Below are 22,085 nucleotides of genomic sequence, written 5' to 3'. Positions count from 1 at the left end.
GTCAAAAACAAAAATCCATTTATTGATAATATTTGTTTAAGGGGTAAATTTTCATGCGGCAAAATCATAAAATCATATTAATCAATCAATACTCGTCAAACACAACAATATTACTAGGAAACGGATTGGGTGACGATCACGTGGCGGACAGAGAAATTCACGTGATCGATTTTTTTTAGACATATATTGTCCTTCGCTTCGCTCCGGTCAATTATTCACAATACAGAGATTTATTTATACCATGAAATTTTTTTTTAAAAAAAAATAATTATTCAAAAAAATGTTTAGCTTTATTCCACAAGTAATCAAAAATTGTGACCTATCTGTACTATACCACCTACCTGCTCTGCTTCTTCTAGTACTTCACCTTCTTATCCAAACCAGAATATCAATTATTTATTAAAAGATTTCTTGGTTGCTTATGAAAAATGATGTGACAAAAAAATTGGATGAGATAAATAAAAACCTCAAAGTAGTATTTTCCCTTTATATATACTGTATATCCAAACAAATTTGATAAATAAGAGATTTGTAATTTATGGGTAATAGATTTACTACAGCAGAAATAGATTCCTGTATATAGGAATTTCCATTACAGCTATAAACTATTTCAGGTCATAAATCCAGAAAAAATTTAGAGAACTTAATGAAAATAATAAAAAGGAAAACAAATAATAATTTTTTTTAATCTATATAAGAAAGTTTCAAAATTAAAACCTAGCTATATGAATAAAAACAGGAAGTAAAATAAAAAATAAAATACTAAATTTTTCCTGTTTTTTAATAGAAGCTTCTTTTCTGATTTCTATGATAATGTAGTGAGAGCATCAGATTTTATAATAATCATAAAATACCGTAATTGTATTATTTTCTGAAGGTTCTTTACCTTTAAGTTAATTTAATATATAAACATATCTTGTGATGTGAATGTTTGTGTAAATATGACTAAAGTTACCTGCCGAAATTAGGGAGTTTCAGCATGTCGAAATTGTCAAAACTATTTTGATATTTTGACATTAGTTCTCTGATTTGTTAAAATACTGAAATAGTTTCAACATGTCAAAATTGTCAAAACTTAAAAATATTACATTTCATCATTTAATAACTCAGTATATACATGCTGCCCAAATTATTTTGGAATGCCATAATTATAATTTGGGATGCCATAATTCATTCGGTTTATATATAATTTACTATGTAAAGTGCCAAAATAATTTGGGATGCCATAATTGAATTTGGGATTTTACTTATAATTACGGCAGTCCAAAATAATTTGGGTGGCATGTATAACTCAGTATACAATGATTGTAGAAAGATGCGCTATAATTTGTTGAAATCATCTCATAATAATAAGTTAAATAATGGTTAAAATTGTCTTTCTATGATCATTAAATGCTGAGATATTGAGCAAAATGTCAAAAATCAGCATTTTGTATTTGCGATACTGCACTGTATGATGTTTTACTTAATATTTCAGCATCCAATGATTGTAGAAAAATGCACCATAGCTTATTAGAATCATCTCATAATGATGAATCAAATGGTGATTAAATCATTTTTCTACTTTACTAGAATTTATGGCCAGGCCTCCTCCTATCTATCAGGCAGTTTTAGACAGATGTATAATATGTTAAACAATGCCATATGTTACTCAATGCCAAAAAATGTAAAGATATAAACCTTTTGTCAATTAACACCACTTAAAAACGTTAAAAAATATGTAATGTAACAGTGTTTTATATATAAAATAACATATAGTAAAACAATATTAGTTTAATAATGTATATATAATATATAAAAATATGTATATTGATATTAAAAACGTGTATAGTATTAAAGTAGAAATGTGGCGCAGTAATTTTATAGGACCCTGGACATTACATATACAACTCGGTGGCAACTTTTTCGCAAATTGACCTAAATTTCACAAAAAAAAAATCAGTTTTTTGCGATTATCTTGGCATCCAGTAGTCCAATTTGTACAAACTTTTTTTTGTTTTGTAGTCTCATCAAGCTCTACAAAATAAAAAAAATCTGCATGAATCGGATTACTGGATACTGAGATAATTGTAAAAAACAGAAAATAAAAAAAGAGCAAATTGAGTCTTTTTTTGGCAAAAAGTCAGTTGTGAGTTTTATAAGAAATGTCTAGGGTCCCTAATTTTATATAGATCATTTTGTAGATCATTTTATAAATCCCTTGATTTTTTCAATTTTCTTAATTTTCTTGATTTATTTGATAAATCTAATAAATTTAATATATTTAATTTATTTATTTTATTTGTTAAATTTGATATATTTGATTTATTTATTTTATTTGTTATATTTTATTTATTTGATATATTTATTTTATTTTATTTTATTTATTATATTTATTTTATTTATTTTATCAAATATTCTTAATTTTTATTTTATTATAAATAGTGTTAGAATTTTACCAAGTTGAAGGAATAGTTCATTAAACAGTTAGTTTTACAAATAATTCAGAATTGTATTATAGTTTTCGAGTTATATGAAAAGAGTATTATTCCCAGTAATATAATTCAAGATAGTTAATTTTGCAACTAAGAGATTATCTATATTTTTCGTCGTATCTAAAACTTTATATTATTTTAATAAAAACCTATTTTTTTTAACTAAACATCCAACATTATTTCACGTGATTATTTGTAATCAACTTAAGATTCTCCTATTAAGTTAAACTCCAGTTAACCTATTAAAGCGTTAAAATTTTTCAGTCAGCTTTAATCATTGATAGGATAACAATAGCAATAGTATAATTTATTAATTATTAACATATTTAAAATTTCATTAATTATATTAATTGTAAAATATAGATAAATATAGTACAATACAAAGTATACCCTATAAAAAACTGGATACATTTTTTATAAGATTTTTTTTTCCTAGAAATAACGTACTATCATGAGAGGATACAGAAAAATGCACAATTTTGTATCACAAAAACGTATCATTTGCACAGTTTTATCATGGAATTTACACTGGTTTTGTTACTGAATTTATATGGTTTAGTCACAAAATTTATAATGATTTGGTCACTGAATTTACTGCTTAAATTACTATTATTTACTAGTACTTTATTAAATAAAATAAAAATAAAATACAAATACAAATAAATATGAAACATTCTTTTTCAAAAATCTTTATTAAAAAAAATGCCATGCACACCAACATTTTTATAAGATATTTGAAGTAGTTCTAAGGAAAAACCTGTTCTTACAAAATATACAAAAAAGAAATGTTAATATGTTACTTTGATGCAAATAAAAATCCAATTTAAAAGTCCAACTTTCTTTATAGAATTAGACCTAAATCCAAGTTCGACTTTTCAGGAGTCTGATAACCTGAAAAATAAAATAAAAAGAAATGTAAAGAATGTTACTTTTACTTAAAATCCTTTCTATATATAGTACCTATAGCATCCCAGGCTCATCTAAGTGTTAATTAGCTATTAATTTTCATTTTTTTTTTAGTGTTTTCTTTAAAGTTACGTTGATACATTCGTATAACATTTTCTGAAGCTTTCATACAGTGGTTAGCAAGGTGACCCTTAAGAAGAGAAGTTTCACTCCTGCTGCATTTTATATTACAATAAGTGCATACAGCACTCGCGTATCTCTGTAAATCATGTTCCCTTTTAAATAATATTGCCATACGTCATCTTTTGGTCTACCTCTTTTGAGAAGCTTAAGTTCAAAAGGCAAATCCATTTTGTGTGAGACTAGAAGAAAAAAATATATATATCTGAAATAAAAAAATTAAAGAGTTTGCGCGTTTTCAAAAACTTTTTTTGGACAATTTTGTCCACTCTTATTAATTACACGTTTTGTACTACTAATTCTAAACGCAATCTTATTATAGCATAATGGCTTTTTGGACAATTTTGTCCACTCTAATTATTACGCGTTTTGTACTACTAATCCTAAACGCGATCTTATTATAGCATAATGAATTTGTCCACTCTAATTATTACGTGTTTTGTACTACTAATCCTAAACGCGTTACCTATTATAAAATTGATCTTATTATAAAATTACTTAATTTATCAGTAGCATAATGTCTTTTTGGACAATTTTGTCCACTTTTTGAATAAAATTACTAAGTTATAGCGTACATATAATATATATTATTGGATAAATTTGTCAAAATAAAACTATTTTTTAATTGCTATAAAAAAATATTGCATATAACTTTACATTTACATTTTATAATTTAAATATACTTTAAAATAATTATGCTCACTTTTGTTTTGGCTCAATAATTTCTGATATACGTTCAACTGATATGCTCGAAGTAATTGATCAGCAAGTTTGTAAAGAAGGAATTTGTGATAAAAATATTTTGTAATTTTCTTTTGTAACAAAAAAATCACATTTGCGACAACCTGCTTACGCAAGTTGCACAGCTGTTATTCCTTCATTAAATAACCTACGTAACCTATTGCAACCCAGCCTATTTTTTTGTTTAGCTTTTCTGCCAATTTTAAGTATAGATCGCATGAACGAAATAACCCAAGATTTTACATTTTTAATTTCTAATTATAAACTGAACTTTGTAAGATCATCATAAATTTGAACCAATGACACCAAATGCAATAAGTTAAAAGATTCAGCCGCAATTAGCAGCTTTTCACAATACGTTTCCTGATTCCTTCATTGATTTATCCTCTTAGTAGATTCCTTGTCAACTACTTTAATTGTTTCAAATTTTGATAACTCGGCCAATACAGTAAATATTTCAGTAGTTTTTGATTTTTCTGAGGCAACGAAATGTTCATTATTTGCCAGCAAAATTTCACATAGTTTCCTTCCTTTACTAAACAAAAGCATCTGAGTAGAATTTAATTCTTCATTTACAATAGCTTCATCATCATCATCATCATCATTATGAAAAAAATGCGAATATATTTGCAAAATGGAAAGCAGCTAATGATGATTCAATTGACACTTATCCGGATGAAATCCAATATTATTTCGAGCATGCCTTTAGATTTCCAGAAGGAACGAAAACTCACCTTCTAGCATTTGTCAAGTGGTATAAACCTGCACCTTCTTCTAATATTCGGTTTAAATATAGTTTTATGGAGCCAGAAATATCAAATACTGAATTATGGAAAGCTGAATACTTTCAAGAAGGTTGTGATTCCTTGTTAGCAGTTCATAGGATATTGTATCGGGCTACAAAATTCAAATACGTAAATGTAGGGAGAAAAATATTTGTCGATAATACCTTTGAATAGAAAATTTAATTTATAGTATGTTATACTAACATCTGATTTCCATTGATTTTCTATTGATTTTCATTTCCAATTTTTTTTTTTTTGTACAATGGAAAATTGACATCTAATCACTTAAAGAGACAACAGAAAGTTCTATGAATTCTATGATGTAATATCATAAATTAATTAAATCATTTTAATGATTCACAATATGCAAATATCATATCACAATTTTACAAATTTATACAAATAAAACAATTACAGATCTACAATACAATACACAGTTCTTGAGCGAACAAGTTAAACTAGTTAAACTCGAGTTGAACTTAAGTTCAACTCAAGTTCATAAACGAACAATTTAAATTTAAAATAAAATAGCCAAACTTAACAAAAAGCCAACAATGTCATAATGAAATCGCTAATAATTTTTATATTAATCATCTTTAATTAGGCTTAAAACTCTGATAAATTTAATAAAATCAATGATTTTGTATAATTTTATTAACACAAGTTGAGCACGAATTCAACATGAGCTTTAAATATGAGCTAAAGATACTTAAAAGATCAAATCTGCAAATATAACTTTTGCATTACATGACACAAATCTAAGGTTGTTTGTCTAAACCTCTTCAAAATCCTACGATTAGTTTCATTAAAATTTTACTATAGATTTATTATAGTTTCAGCAGAGTTTCAGCAGTTTCGGCATTTATAATAAGTTTCGGCAGTTTTACCTTTCTCCAAAGTTTCGCCAGTTTTTTAATATAACTTTAATATAGTTTCAGCAGAATTTCGCTTTTCGGTGAAATGCCATCTTGCCTAAACCCCTAAGTTTCGGCAAGCAACCTTACACAAATCACACTATGCATAGACTATACAGGTGCAACTGTTGTACATATATATTTCAGGGCTCACAAACCTTCTTTATTGCAATTGTTTGCCATTCTATGATGGACTACAATAATGATGCAATTAAGGTTGCTTGTCTAAACTTCTTTATAATCCTATGATTAGTTTCATCAAAATTTTACTATAGATTTATTATGATTTTGGCAAAGTTTTGGCAGTTTCGGCATTTATAATAAGTTTCGGCAGTTTCACCTTTCTCCAAAGTTTTGCCAGTTTTTTAATATAACTTTAATATAATTTCAGCAGAATTTTGCTTTTTGGCGAAACGACATCTTGCCTAAACCCTTAGGTTTCGGCAAGCAATTTTAGATGCAATATAGTTTTGTTTTAATTCTTTATTTTAATACTAGTAATTTTTTTTTTATCAGAATTAATCAATAAAGTTAGAATGTCTATTTACTTTATTAGGAAAAAAGTGATTTGCCTTTATGCTTTTTTTGTAGATTTAAAAGGGGCTTAAGTACTGGCTTAGTAAAAAAATGTGTCATGAGAAAGTTTTTTTTTCTCGTGAATAATTTCTAAAGAGGCTTTGCGTCATGAAAAGTTTTTTTCTTATGAGAAATTTCTAAAGAATCTTAGCTTCATGCAGCTTAGCACTCACTGGCTTAATAAAAAATGTGTCATAAGAAAGTTTTTTCTCGTAAATAATTTCTAAAGAGGCTTTGCGTCATGAAAAGTTTTTTTCTCATGAGAAATTTCTAAAAAGTCTTAGCTTCATGCAGCTTAGTACTGGCTTAGTAAAAAATGTGTCATGAGAAAGTTTTTTTTTTCTCGTGAATGATTTCTAAAGAGGCTTAGTAAAAAAAGAAAATGAATAAAAAGACCATCTTTTGCAACTGTCTTTTGCAAGAGAAAGAACACTTTATATCTGTCGTGTAAAAAAAAAATCTTTTAAGAAACTCGCTCAAAAAAAAAAAAAAAAAAAAAAAAAAAATCTTTTTTAAGAAATTCATCATGAAAAAAAACCAAATAAATATCTCCATTTTTTTCTCGCCACTTTTTTCTCAGTTTTTTCTGGTCGTTTTCTCTCATTATTTTTTTTTCTAATAATGGAAGATAAAAAGTTATCTGTGTACAAAGAAATCTATAAAATCACAATAGACAGGCTTACAGAAATTCACAAGACTGTGGTTAATTATCTTGGCGTACCTGAAACATAAAACATTTTTTTTTCATTATAATTTTTTAAAATTAATTTTACTATTTAAATCCTAATACACTAACTTTTTCTAGCCCGCCCAATTTTCGAGCGATATTAATAATGTGTTAAGCAATGTGGGCTCGAAAATATCATGTAATTAATAAGACTTTTTTATGTTTTCAGTATTATTTTTTTTTTGAATTTATTTATTCGACATTAATAATAGCTGTGGTAGTGTTTTTGCCTCCCTCACCTTACATATCACTGCGACTACCACCATGACCATTAATAAAAATTTCTGGTAAAAATATGTTTATTTAACAGCTTTTATTAATAATTACACCAACAATAACTTAATTTGGTTATAGATGTCGAAGTTGCCGCTCCTATCAATCTTAATATTATCACTCCTAATAAAGCCGCTTTTAATACTGTTGCCCCTAATAGCGTCACTCCTTTAAATGACGATATATGCGTATATTGTAAAAAAGTTGGGCATTGGATCAGTGAATTCCAGAAAATCCTGGCAGAGTATAAGAGCTTATATTTCAAGTAAGTAAGTTATTAGATCATTAAGTTTTAATTGAATTTTAAAGAAATTAATTGGTTATTAATTATTTTAATTATTTTAGATGCTGGAGCTCGAAGCATAAAATTAACAACTGTGAGTCAACTACGAGGTTGCCGCCTCCTTGAAAGAATAAGACGATGATCTTAGGTTTTTTTAGGAAGTAGGTTCGATCAATTTCACTAATCAATCTGTTCAGTACTTTTTTTTTTCTTATTAAAAAATGTCTAATTTTATTTTTTTTTATTTTTTTTATTAGAACATAATTTTCTTTTTGTATATGTTTTTTTTTAGTTTTAAATTCCCCCATCAAAGGTCATCGGGCTAGTAGTGTACTCGCTACGCTCCTCCACCTCGGCCTTACGGCCTCGCAGTACCTACATCCCCCCTCCATGGGGTAGGAAATTCCCTATATCTGTCACCATCTGTCATTAACATCTGTCATATAATAATATACTAAAAAAGGATAAAATAAGGGAAAAGAGAGGAAAATACGATAGAATCAGAGGGTATGACAGATATGACGGATATGACAGATGTTTCAGAAAAATCGGGAGAGGATATCCCCAGAAAAAAGTTTTGATTTTACCCCCCAGATCTGTCATTCTGTTATAGATCTGTCATATGATCAGGATTCAGTCTATTCATTTGTCGGAAGCAGTGAGATAGCAAACTGAGTAAACAGGTAGGTTAATAGTCCCTAGAAGGTCTGTAGAACCACAGGAGGGTAACCGGGTAGGAATGCGGATATTTGGAAAAAATACATTCAGCAATTGAAGATTAGGTAACTATAAATTAGTACTCGATTTGATAGAACAAAAAAAAATGACCACTCAAGCTCAAGTTATCCCTAAGTTCAGTGAACAAAAGAAAGCCTTCAGTATCAATGAGCTTAAACGGCTTATTGTCACTGCAAAGAGTATGAGTGATTTTGATCAAGCCAAGAGGTATCTTTACAGTTATTTCATTCCCTGTGCAGATCCTCATGGAGTTTTCTGGTGGGACCCAAATAGTAAAAGTTTGAAATACGTTATTGACAAAAATATTGGTAAACTTATCCGTCCAATCACGAAAGCATTCTACACATAACCTGAACAAGGACCCTCTCAAAAGACTGAGTTCAACATCTACAAGTGGTTTATGGTCGAGAATACCGATGTATGTATCGCAACCTGTGATTCCCATAAATAGCGAATCTTCAGATCCTTAACCGGCCAACTCTATCTAAATATCTTCCTGGGATTCCTCCACGTCTTACGTCTAATATTCACCTTTGAGTCTACAATTCACCTCGCGGTTAAATTTATTTTCTCTCACATTCAGGATATCTGGTATTTGGGTGATTGGAATCTCACTGAGTATATTATCAAGTGGTTGGCCGGTGTATCTGCTGGAAGGAAGATTTACTCGATTCTCTACCTAAAATCCGGACAGGATTGGGGCAAAGGTATTATAACAGATTTCATTTAGTGCAGCGTCCTAGGCACTCAACTCGTTTATAAGACCAGCGATCCTCAGACGATTCTTGGAAGTTTCAATGGGCAATTACAGGGTAAGGTTCTTCTTCTTCTCGAGGAAATGCTCACGGAAAAAAACCAGTGGAATAATCTGTATCGCTCTTTGAAGGATAAGGTAATGAGTGACATAATGGAAATCCATGAAAAATACAAGACGCCAACACATTACAAGAACTTTATGTCTACCATCATCCTAATCAACGAAAATGCTCTCAGAGTGGAGAATGATGATAGGCGCACAGTGTTCTTGGATGTGTCACCATCCCGCAAGGGAGACCTCAACTACTTCAAAAAACTCGGTAACGCTATGAAATACCTAGGTGCCAGTCAGCCAGTGAGGCGTTCTATGCTTACTTGAGAGCCGTCGCGAACACTTACCCAGACTTCAATGGGAATCCGCTACCCATGACAACATCTAAGTCATCGGGCTGGATGTGGGTCTCGCTACCACTCCACCCACCTCGACCTCATGGCCTCGCAGTACCTATATGTCCTCTACGGGGCTCAAGAATCCCCCATAGATCCTCCACAATCCTCCACATAGATCCTCCACAAAAATATATAACAAAAAAGGATAAAATAAGGGAAAAGAGAGGAAAATAAGAGGGAATCAGAAGAGTGTGGAGGATGTGGAGGATGTTTTAAAAAAATTGGGAGAGGGATTCCCCCAGAAAAAAGTTTTGATTTTACCCTTCCAGATCCTCCACATCTGGAACATCTTCCACACGTACAGGATTCCATTCATTTTCCTATTGGAAGCAGTGAGACAGCAAACCAGGTAGATTAACAGGTAAAGCTCCAAACGGGTCAGTTTGGTCCGGATTATAGATGGTTCGGATTAGAGCCGAAATCCGTAAGAACCGAACTGAAAAACCGGCAATTTGGTTTGGTTTAATCCGATTTTTATAAAAATGCGAAAAATCGAATAGCCGGCCATCTAGTGATCGTATAAATTCGAGCCATATATCATTGGATTCGTCTCGACGAGACGCGTCGAATGGAGGTAAGATCATGTCTCTAGCATTGATAGATCACACGTTAACCCACGCTAAATGATTTATAAATAATTGGAATTAGCAAGCTATCTATCGGTGCTAGAGACATGATCTTAGCACCATTCGACGCGTCTCAGTGAGACGAATCCAATGAATATAAATTCGTTCGTGTACGACCACTGGATGGCGAATAATATCAAGTTTCGCATTTTTTTAAAATTTTCGAGCGTTAAAAATTAAAAATTCCGATACATGAATTTATTCGTCGTCCAATGGTCGTACAAATATGAATTAGGACTCATTGCATTCGTCTCAATGAGACGAGTCGAATGGTGATGAGATCATGTCCCTAGCATCAATAGATCGTAAGTTAATTCACGCTAAATGATTTATAAAAAATTGGCATTAGCAAGCTATCTATCGATGCTAGAGACGTGATTTTACCACCATTCGACGCGTCTCGTTGAGACAAATCCAATGATATATGGCTCGACTTTGTACGATCACTAGATGGCCGGCTATTCGATTTTTTGCATTTTTATAAAAAATCGAATTAAACCGAACTGAACCACCGGTTTTTCGGTTCTAATACCCGAACCGAATTGAACCGAATTTTGAGCCGGTTTCGGATCGGTTCCCCGGTTTAGCCCGAATCATTCGGAGCTTTATTAACAGGTAAGCCCCTAGAAGGTCTATAGAGCCAGTAAAACCAACCCTGTCCAGCCCCCGTCAGAAAAAATAAGTAATTGAACAATGGGTATACCAAGACGATTCAGATAATAAAGAATACTTTTAGAAGGCAGTACTAATCCGTTTTCCTCTTTTATGCTTCCTTAAGGCATTTATCAATACACTGTTTACACGCGTCATCAGCTTCTAAAATTTTCTGCCTGAGTTTTTTACACTGCCGATTATAAACTGTTTGATGTCTTTTGGCCGCAGTTTCTTTTTTCTTCTCCTTAGACTTCTTTTTGATAACCCAGTCTATTCCAGTAAAAGTATTCTTATGTATACCACAAATTGTGCAGTCACCATGCAGCCGGTAACGCCCATTTGTAGTCATATCTTGTATCATTGGTCGAAATATACACAGGTCAAAATTAGTTAAATAGGGTATCAATAGAGTTATAATAGGTTATCAATCAGCTATCAATAGGCTACCCTATTGGTAGCCTATTGAACTTGCGCCATAATCCGTCACCAATCGGGCAGGCTGATTGTTAGCCAATTAATAACTTATTGATAACCTATTAGTATCCTATTGGTATTTTTATCAAATTGGTTATCAATGAAGGTATTAATAGTTATCAATAGGTTATCAATCAGCCTGCCCGATTGGTGACGGATTATGGCGCAAGTTCAATAGGCTACCAATAGGGTAGCCTATTGATAGCCGATTGATAACTTATTGATAATCTATTGATACCCTATTTAACTAATTTCGATTTGTGATAGGACAATTCGACCTAAATTTGACCAGGTCGAATATAGGTCGAATGACGATCTAACCTGTGTCAAATTAAGGTCGAATTTTCGGGCGCATTTAGGGTGCCAATCGTATCAAATTCGGAAAGGATATTCGGCTAAAATTAGACTCAAATTCTGAAAGGATATTCGGTTAAAATTAGACCTATATTAGGACGTTATTACATATTTATTCAACCCTAAAAAAAACCATATTCAACTGCTATATGTAACCCGAATATTATTGATAAATAGAGTTTTCAAGGACGAATAATAAAGCATAGTATAAGCAAATAAAACCCGTTTATTTTATATTTTATATATATTGACGTATAGTAATATAATTATATAAATCAACCCATGTACATAATAATATATAAACCCCAATAAACCAACTATATTAAGCCAAAAAAAGAAATATAAAATATACTAATAATACCATATAATAAAAAATAAACCTAATAAACCAACCAAAAAAAAGAAATATAAAATATACTAATAATATTCGTCGGCTTCAAAGATTTCATAAATTTTCTCGTCTTCTTTTGCTTCTTTTGTGGCTTTTTCTTTGCCTTTTTGACTCCTTTTGGCTCTTTGTTGCTAATATGATATAAATAAAATTAATTAGCGATATTTGCGATGTAAAAATATTAAAAACAATTCAACTTACTGTCGTCGAACTTTCACCAATCTCATCCAAATCTTCAGGTCTAATCGAATTCATTTCCGCTGAATTTAACAAGAAATCCAAATATGACTCCGTTAAATTCGGCTCCATTGGCTCACAATCTTCGTAAGATTGAATTAAATCATCAATCACATTTAGGGATGGGAAAGTAACGGTTAATTATAAATTTGGTTAATTAACTAGTTAATTAACGGTTAATTAACGGTTAATTAACCTATAGTTAACTAATATATTAATTTTTTATAAATAATAAAATAAAACAATGAAATTTATTTATTTATTAAAATGATTATAATAAATCTTATATATTTTGTTTATTTTTCATTATCTAAACTTATTACATTTGATTCAAATTCAAGTATAGTACTATTATCACTATCACAGACTATACCATTTTTTACTAATAATTATCAAATTATAATTAAAATCACATGACTTAAATTCTGCATTTTTATTGGTTGATTTAAAGTAACGGTTAATTAACCATTTTAAACTAATTATAAGTAACATAATTAACGGTTAATTAACGCCCATCCCTAATCACATCATCAGCCACGTCATATTCGCTAACGTCATTTGTTTCGTTGGTTTCATCAGTTTCGTACATTTTCGCTTTATCGAGCGCCCATTCAGGCGCATTCTTGAGAGGTTCACTAGACGTAAAATACATGTCATCATCATAAATTCTCTCTCTTTGCTTTTTTGCGTGTTAAATATATTCTGCTTCAGGGTCCAATACGTTTCGTAATAGGTGTTTTAACTATTTAAAACAAAGATAAACTTTATATATCGAATAAATATTAAAATAGGTTAATAGCAATAATCACTTTAATACCTTGTTTGAATGCCATTCCCAATCGTATACATGCAGGAACCGCTTGTTATTAGGCAATTTCTATCTTGATTCGTCTTCGGAATCCGATTGTTCAATCGAATAACAATCATTCTGTAGGAGCATTGGTAATAATTCATCTTTATTGAATTCCTGTATGTTGGCATTATTTCTTTCGTATAATTTTATTGCGGCCTTTACTCGTCTATTTTTTTTCTGTCGAATATATAAAGATTAATTTCAAATGACTAAAAAAAAGAAGTGTATTAAAATAAAATACTCCTCACTTCGGACAATTGCGCATTTACGTGCATTCTTCGATCTACTTTGTCTAATTGGCCTGATTGTCATTTCCGTTGTCTATCTCTTTTATGCTTGTGCATCAATCGTAACCAGTCTGACAATTGGGTTACCGACGGATTATAATGTCCACTCATCAACTTCTTTAATTCAGGTATTAATTTTTCGTATATCTTTGCTGTCTGTTCACTGAAAGTCTTACCATAATCCAACCGATATTCTTCGGGTATTTGACCTTTCAAGAGGTTCTTCATTTCAGCCTAAACAATAAGAGGAAATAATAAAATAATAAAAGCTGTATATATACATTAACACAATTCAGCTGCAAATAGTCTTGTAAAATTCTTACTCTTGCATCTGTAGCGGCAACTTCATCAGGAGATTCCTCTCTCGATTTTAATCTTTTATTGGGACGTTTTGGTGAATATTGCTGCGAAGGATTAATAATCTTTCGAGGTATATGAAGTTGTTTGGATTGTTGAAGTTCTTCTCGCAGAGCTTTATTTTCTTCACATAATTCATTCGATTCGTTACTAAAAATTTCATTAAAATCCCGTAACATGGAGTTCTCCTCCTCGATCCTACGAACATGGTCTTCTAAATTATCTATTTTTCGTTTCATTCCGGCTACTTTGGACTTTTCTTGTTTTAATTCGTTCTGTATTCGAAGGGTTTCTTTTTTTAAATTTCCTAACTCAAAATTACCTATTTTAAATTATAAGGATATGTAACAAACAGATGTAATATAATAAATATCAAAATATAAAAATAACAAATTTGATTTACCCGTTTCTTCATTACTTGGTCGATCACTTCTTGGTGCTCCTTTTTCGTGATGTGAACGATAACTTTTTGGTACATTAATATTAGGATATTTTTTAATAATATCCGAAGCCGTTAAATTTCGTTGAGATTGAGATTGAGTTCGACCTATTGAGGCTGAAATATCTGGCGGAATAACGAGTTTAAAGGGAGATGAAGAAACTGTAGTATTAGTATTTTGTGATGTTAATGTTGACGAAATGGTAATATTACGTGTTGATAGTGTTGACGAAGTGGTAATATTACGTGTTGAAGAAGCAATATTTCATGATACTGATGCTGACGATCGTGATGCCGGTGTTGAAGTGGCAATATTTGGAGGTGTTGGTGTTGAAGAAGCAATATTTTGTGGTATTAGTGTTGACGAAGTGGTAATATTTCGTGATGCTGATGTTGACGATCATGATGCCGGTGTTGAAGAAGCAATATTTTGTGATACTGATGCTGATGATCATGATGCCAGTGTTGAAGTGGCAATATTTGGAGGTGTTGGTGTTGACGAAGTGGCAATATTTGGAGGTGTTGCTGTTGAAGAAGCAATATTTTGTGGTGTTGATGTTGACGAAGTGGCAATATTTCGTGATGCTGATGCTGACGATCGTGATGCCGGTGTTGAAGTGGCAATATTTGGAGGTGTTGGTGTTGACGAAGTGGCAATATTTTGTGGTGTTGGTGTTGAAGAAGCAATATTTTGTGGTGCTGGTGTTGACGACTCAGCAATATTTGGTGGAGGACTAGTATTTGGTTTCGATGGTTTCTTACGAGTCATTATTGGTTTTTTTTTTTCAAAAAAAAAGAAAGAGATTTTTTGTACGGACGAGAAAATTGGTCCACCTTTTATATCTATTTTTTACTATCAAATTAGACTCTCAACAATCAACGATCAATTACACTTAAACATTTGTATCAAATTAGACTCTCAACAATCAACGATCAATTACACTTAAACTTTCGCATCAAATTAGACTTTCAATTAATTAAACAGATCAAATCAGACTTAAACTTTTTCATCAATCAGACTTAAACTTTTGCATCAAATTAGACTTTCAATTAATGAAACTGTTAAATCAAATTAAATAGTATGGTGATACGTATGTTTTATTTTTAAATTCCTATACTTATTCAATTTTCGTTCAATTTTTTGTCTATTTCGTCCAAATTTCGTATGGTTTTTTTAATTATACCATCAATATCACATTAAAAACGGAATATAAAAAATCACAATATTACTAAAAATTCGACATCACTAAAAATTTGATATTAATAATTACAATTTTATTCAACGTAAAAACATATTACAACTTTATCATATCTAACTTTTATCAAAAAATGAATAAAGGGAGAAGAAAATGCATTCTTGGACGAATATAATAATCCGAGTTCTTCAACCTCTGAACGAACTTATGCCGAATTTACGACCAGAAAACCAAGATCGAAGGTTCCGTGCTATTGCAGCAATTGTAATGGGAAAATGATTGATCCGCGCACAAAGGAGAGACACGAGCAAACGAATTCTTTAGAACCATTAAATTCCGATAAGGCTCCAACGTCTCAAGAGTTAGTAGAACTGATTGATTCGACAATATCGTTAGAAGAACCACAAGATATGATAATATCGTTAGTAGAACCACAAGATATGACAATACCGTTAGTAGAACCACAAGATACGACAATATCTATTGATACATATGGTGGTATGCGGACGACTAATCGTCGTCTTTAGCAGCTGAAAACCGCGGGTTTAAAACCGAAACCGAACCGAACCGACCATTGGCATCCCTAACTATGCGTAATGAAAAAGCATGTACCAGAGAGCATAGTGAACATCTCTATTTTATCACAAATTTGCCGCTGATCATTTATTTGATCTTATTCTGATAATGATATGTATGAGGAACAACAATATGTATTTCTTCCACGTAAAAAAAGGTCAAAAACAGGCACACTTCGTCATATTACTGAAGTTGAGCAAGTCGCTGAATCAACTGAATATGATACGGATGATATCTACACCATCAGCAAGTTTGAAAAGTGTTGATTCACACCAGTATACCAGGGTATAAAATAGTACTGTAAAAATCGGAAAAAACTGATATATTTTAAAAATGTCCGAAATTTTTTATATCAATCGGTTTTTTTGCCGAGAAAAATTTTAAGGGGTAAATTATTTGAAAATGATTTTTTATGATAATCAGATATTTTTTTTTGTAGTTTTATCAAAATTAACGAAATAACGAAATATATACCTTAAAAAAAAATGACTCTTCTTCGTTATTATAAACCTATTAATGCTAATGTAAATAAAAGTAAAAATAAGGATAAATTGAATGAAAAGGATAAATCTTTATCTGAAAGTGATGAAAGTAATTTATCTTTATCAGAAACTTCTTTATCAGAAATTTCTACAGAAGAAATAAATGAAATAGACGAAAAAAATTCTCAAAGAAGTTCTAAAAAACGAAAAATTTCAAAATCTTGTATATCAAAAAGAAAAACAAAAGCGAAAATTAATAAAAAAGGATTTCAAAAAAAATGGCTTAAAGAATTTTCATGGTTAAAATATGATTCTAAAGAAAAAAAAATGCACTGTGAATTATGTAGATTTCATGGTATTAATATTCCTTTCACTAAAGAAGGTATAACGATCACTGGTCGAATGAAGGGCTACCGGGTAAATTTCATATACCCGATAGCCCTATTATATGTTTTCGATTTTAACCTGAATGGCAGCTGATCGATCCACCCGATTTGTGACCGGTTCTCGGCACAGATCAGGTATAAGTCATGTGACTCTCAGGTTAGAACATAACGGTAAAGTGCTATATGAATATCAGGAGAATTTCAGCAATCCGATATTTCTCCGAACTATTTATAATATTAGATGTATATTTGCTACATCAAAACCCAAAACTTATTATTTATTCATTTATATATACTATATATTATTTATTTATTTATTTATTTAACATAATAACATATATATATATTTATATTTTTAAAAATTATATTCGTTAATTTATCCTATTCTATCTATCTACATTATGTTGTTAATGGTTTGGAATATTATTCCAGTTGGTTCGATTCCAACAAACAACTATTTTTCCCAAAGTTTTTATACCAACTCTTCCAAACTATTGCCTACTAATACCAAACGAATTAAGCAGAAGATGGATATTAGATTGTGGTGGATTAGGTTGATTTTGACTTGGTAAAATTGTGAGTGAAATATTATTTCGTTCTCTATAAAAAAAAAAGAACGTTTAGTAAACGTTCTTAACGAAAAATATTAAAAAAAATAAGTTCTGGTACCTTGTGTCAATTTCATCTTGAACGAATTACCTACAAGAAAATGAAAAAAGTAACGTTAAAAATGTTACAAAAAAAAAATAGAAAAACCCTTCTATTTACCTTTCGTCCAAAGTCCAGTTCGTAATCTTGTCTGGCGTTCCTACTAAAAAAGAAAGAAACGTTAGTATGTTTCTTTAAAACAATTAAACACCATACACCGCATTATCCCATATACCTAAGTCCAGGTTCTCCCAAATTCCTAGGAGTCCGGTAATCTAAAAAAACAAAAAAGAAACGTTAATACGTTTCTTTAACATAATTAAATACCAACGCTATACACTTCCCCATATACTTTACCGGGTTCTTCCAAATTCCTAGGAGTCCGGTAACCTAAAAAAATGAAAAAAAAGAAACATTAATACGTTTCTTTAATACAATTAACGCCATACACTCCTCCCATATATTTTACCGGATTCTTCCAAGTCTGGTAACCTAAGAAAATGAAAAAAGAAATGTTAGTATGTTTCTTTAACACAATCAAACGTCATACGCCACCCATATATTATACCGAGACTTTCAAGTTCCTAGGAGTCCGGTAACCTAAAAAAATTGAAAAAAAGAACGTTGATACGTTTCTTCAAGTATTCGAAAAAAAAATATTTAGTTTCGACAAAAAAACTTACCGAATTTAAATACCGAGCTCAACAAATCCTACAAAAAAAAAAGAAAAAGAAACGTTAAAACGTTTCTTAATAAAAAAATAAAGTTTCGTAATGAAAATCGTTACGAAACTTACCATTTCGACCTTAGAGTACCGGAGCGGCGGAGCCTACAGATTCTACAAAAAAAAATAATAAAAAGAACGTTAGAAACGTTCTTTGAAAAATAAAAAAAATATTGAAAGTTTTGAAACTTACCCTCTCTTAGGCCTTAGCATTCCAGTCCGGTATAAAAGTCGAAGGGAACCTACAAAAATAAATAAAGAAACATTAGTAACGTTTCTTTAAAAAAAAAATAAAAAAAAGAATCGAAGTTTTAAAACGAAACTTCGAAACCTAACCGAAATCCAATATCTAGAGAGTATCTACAAAAAAAGAAGAAACATTAATATAACGTTTCTTACAAAAAAAAAGAATAAAAAAAAAGATTGTTTCGCAACGTTTAAACTTACCGTTTCGAAACACCGAGCCGAACACTTGAACCTACAAAAAAAGAGAGAAACGTTAATATAACGTTTCTCAAAGAAAAAAAATTTTTTTTAAGTTTCGTAACGTAACTAAACGTCGCGAAACTTACCGTCATTTCGAATTTCACAAGGCCGAAATACTTGAACCTACAAAAAAAAAGAGAGAAACGTTAATATAACGTTTCTTACAAAAAAAAATAAATAAAAAATAAGTTTCGCGTTGTGAAACTTACCATTCGACGTTTGCCATTTCGAAGCTCCCCACTTGAACCTACAAAAAAAAGAGAAAAACGTCAGAATAACGTTTCTCAAACTCTCAAAGAAAAAAAAAATTGTAAGTTTCGCAACGTGTTGCGAAACTTACCGTTCGTTTCGTTGAAAAATGAAAAAAGATATTTCGAAGTATACTTAAAGTATATCTTTGAAATGTCGAGTTTAATTTCATCCGTCTAAGGAGCCGCCCAAAAGAAACCGAACCTAAAAGAAAAAAAAACGAAACGTTAATAAACGTTTCGTTGAAAAAAAACAAAAAAAAAATATATTTCGAAGTATACTTCAAGTATACCTTCGAAATGTCGAGTTACGTCCGTCTAAGGAGCCGCCCAAAGAAGTCGAACCTAAAAAAGCAAAAAAAATGAAGCGTTAATAAATGTTTCGTTGAAAAAAAAAACCCAAAAAAGAAAGACATTTTGAAGTATATATACCTTCAAAATGTCTTATTGATTTCCGTCCGTCCAAGAAGCCAAGAAGCAGCCCAAAGAAGCTGAACCTAAAAGAAAAAAGAAACGAAATATTAATAAACGTTTCGTTAGTCGAAAAAACAAAAAAACAATTATTTCGAAGTATACTCGAAGTATACCTTCGAAATATCAAGTTCTGTCTCCAAGGAGCTGCCCAGCCGAACCTAAAAAAGCAAAAAAAACGAAGCGTTAATAAACGTTTCGTTAGTTGAAAAAATAAAAAAAACAATTATTTCGAAGTATACTCAAAGTATACCTTCGAAATATTGAGTTCCGTCTCCAAGGAGCTGCCCAGCCGAACCTAAAAAAGCAAAAAAACGAAGCATTAATAAACGTTTCGCTAGTTGAAAAAATAAAAAAATAAATTATTTCGAAGAAGTATACCTTCGAAATGTCGAATTCCGAACCTATACCTTTGGCGTTCTGGACCTAAAAAATAAAAAAGAATATTAGTGTTAACGTTCATTAAAACAAATAAAAAAAAATTTTTTGCTTACTCCGGAAAACTGGAACTAATTTAGATACCGGTATATGTCTTCGGCTTCCTTAAAGTCTCCAAGAGTCCGGCGTTTCCTTCAAAAGAAAAGAAGTCTGAAAACTACTAAAGTGAAACTTTTTAATCCATTTCTGCATGTTGCAGATTATATTCCGAACGTTGAACGAGCTTGCCAGAAGTTAGAAATTTGATTTCGAGTTAAATATTTGGTTCTTCAAAAGGTGTGATAAAAATTTATTTATTTAAAGTATTGTAAGAAAAAAGTTAAAAAAAATTAACTTTAAAGTGTAAAAAAAAAAAGTTTATCAATTAAAAAAAAGATCGAAGATTTTTGTGGGAATAGAAATAATTACATGCCGTAAATTATTCCAATGACCTATCAGATTACTGATAGGTATAATAAAATTTTCTGATATTTTAATGATATGTCTTTAAAAAATCAGATTTTTTTCATAAAATATTATTAAACATTTCAGATTACCAATACTTGTAAATGTTTAATATTGCCTATCATGCCATATCGGGTTTCTGATTATTTTCTGATATTTGACCAATACGTTATTACCCGATATTTCATCATTTGACCAGTGTATTATAAGGGGAGTTACACATATCACGTAATATTCATTTTCTTATAAACCTTACCCCCCCCCCCCCCCCTGTTAGATTTCATAACCAATCAAATTATAATATTTATAAATCATATGATTTAAATAAGTGTAACGTAAAATTTTAACTACCCCCTCCCCCCCTATAATAATTACATAATATGTGTAAGCTCCCTAATATACACTGGTAAAAAAATGATTTACCTACACATATCTTACACATATTGGGTACTCAAAATGTAGAAAATCATACACAAATAATACACATATCATACACATATCGGGTACTAATATATATATCATACATATATATAACAGGTACCTGATAGGTATACTATATATATAAGTACCCAATATGTGTATAATATGTGTATTATTTGTGTATGATTTTCTACATTTTGAGTACCCGATATATGTAAGATATGTGTAGGATATGTGTAGGATAGACCATTTTTTTACCAGTGATAATATGTCTGTCATAATATAATACGAATTACGTCAAAATAAAAATCTATGATGAAATTAATTATAGCAGATTTTTACAGACGTAATGCCGAAACTGTAATTAATTCGCACTGAAGTATAACATAAACTAGCATATATCTATCTTCCTCTAGTTCTTCTGGTCTTCCAGTTCTTCAGTTAGCCTCTTACTCTGTTTACCCTAAATCTAACTTAAGTCTAACCTCTGCTATCCTAAAATCTAACCTTTGCGTTCCTAAAGTCTAATTCGCTGTTCTCGCAGTTGCACTCAATTTTGGAAAGACTTTTTGTATGTCTATTTTTATGTAAACTAAAAGGACACAAAGGTACAATAAATCCAATCCTGCTATACATTTTTTTGGTTAGACCTGGATCAAATTATTGGTTAGACTTTGCTATCCTAGCATTTTTATATATAATACAGAGGATCAATGGAATCATTCCTGCAGATTAGACTTTGACAGATGCAAAAACTGCTTAAAAAGCATTCCCGTATGAAGTATGACTTCGTAAGGTTAGATTTAACATAGTAGTAAAAATTGTTATCCTAGAATTAGCTGAAAAGGGTTTTAAATCCAATAATAGAGGTTAGACTTTTATTTAGCTTATTTACCAAATGAATCACTTTTAGAGTATCATAAAAAATAGTATGCCAAAATGAATTGCTGAATCATGCCGATTGCATTACAGACACTTCGTGTCTTTCATACCTCTGACACTTATAAAGGTAATCTAATATAGTATAAAAATCATGATACTCTATAAAGGATTCTAATGTGGTAAAAAGGTCCTATAATACTACTTAGAAC

At 30.6% G+C, this 22,085-nt stretch overlaps 4 protein-coding genes across 4 annotated transcripts; 3 read left to right on the top strand and 1 right to left on the bottom strand.

Annotated features, from left to right (window-relative positions):
• Positions 1–8,682: 8,682 nt before the first annotated feature.
• On the top strand, positions 8,683–8,946 carry OCT59_009663 (uncharacterized protein; the record flags this gene model as incomplete). Its single annotated transcript, XM_066133737.1, has 1 exon — positions 8,683–8,946. One exon carries the CDS (start codon positions 8,683–8,685, stop codon positions 8,944–8,946), a length of 264 nt encoding a protein of 87 aa, XP_066000150.1.
• Positions 8,947–13,700: 4,754 nt separating this feature from the next.
• OCT59_009662 (uncharacterized protein) lies at positions 13,701–14,275 on the bottom strand (the record flags this gene model as incomplete). Its single annotated transcript, XM_066133736.1, has 2 exons — positions 13,701–13,913; positions 14,003–14,275. The coding sequence occupies 2 exons, from the start codon at positions 14,273–14,275 to the stop codon at positions 13,701–13,703; spliced, it is 486 nt and encodes a 161-aa protein (XP_066000149.1).
• Positions 14,276–14,675: 400 nt separating this feature from the next.
• On the top strand, positions 14,676–16,198 carry OCT59_009661 (uncharacterized protein; the record flags this gene model as incomplete). The annotated part of the gene is made up of 2 exons (XM_066133735.1): positions 14,676–15,212; positions 15,815–16,198. The coding sequence occupies 2 exons, from the start codon at positions 14,676–14,678 to the stop codon at positions 16,196–16,198; spliced, it is 921 nt and encodes a 306-aa protein (XP_066000148.1).
• Positions 16,199–16,732: 534 nt separating this feature from the next.
• On the top strand, positions 16,733–17,673 carry OCT59_009660 (uncharacterized protein; the record flags this gene model as incomplete). Its single annotated transcript, XM_066133734.1, has 2 exons — positions 16,733–17,146; positions 17,548–17,673. 2 exons carry the CDS (start codon positions 16,733–16,735, stop codon positions 17,671–17,673), a joined length of 540 nt encoding a protein of 179 aa, XP_066000147.1.
• Positions 17,674–22,085: the final 4,412 nt, after the last annotated feature.

Source organism: Rhizophagus irregularis, chromosome 17, assembly GCF_026210795.1.
Source record: "Rhizophagus irregularis chromosome 17, complete sequence".
Taxonomy (NCBI): Eukaryota; Fungi; Glomeromycota; class Glomeromycetes; order Glomerales; family Glomeraceae; genus Rhizophagus; species Rhizophagus irregularis.
Note: the sequence above shows the minus strand (reverse complement) of the source record. Positions and strands in the feature narration are given on the sequence as shown.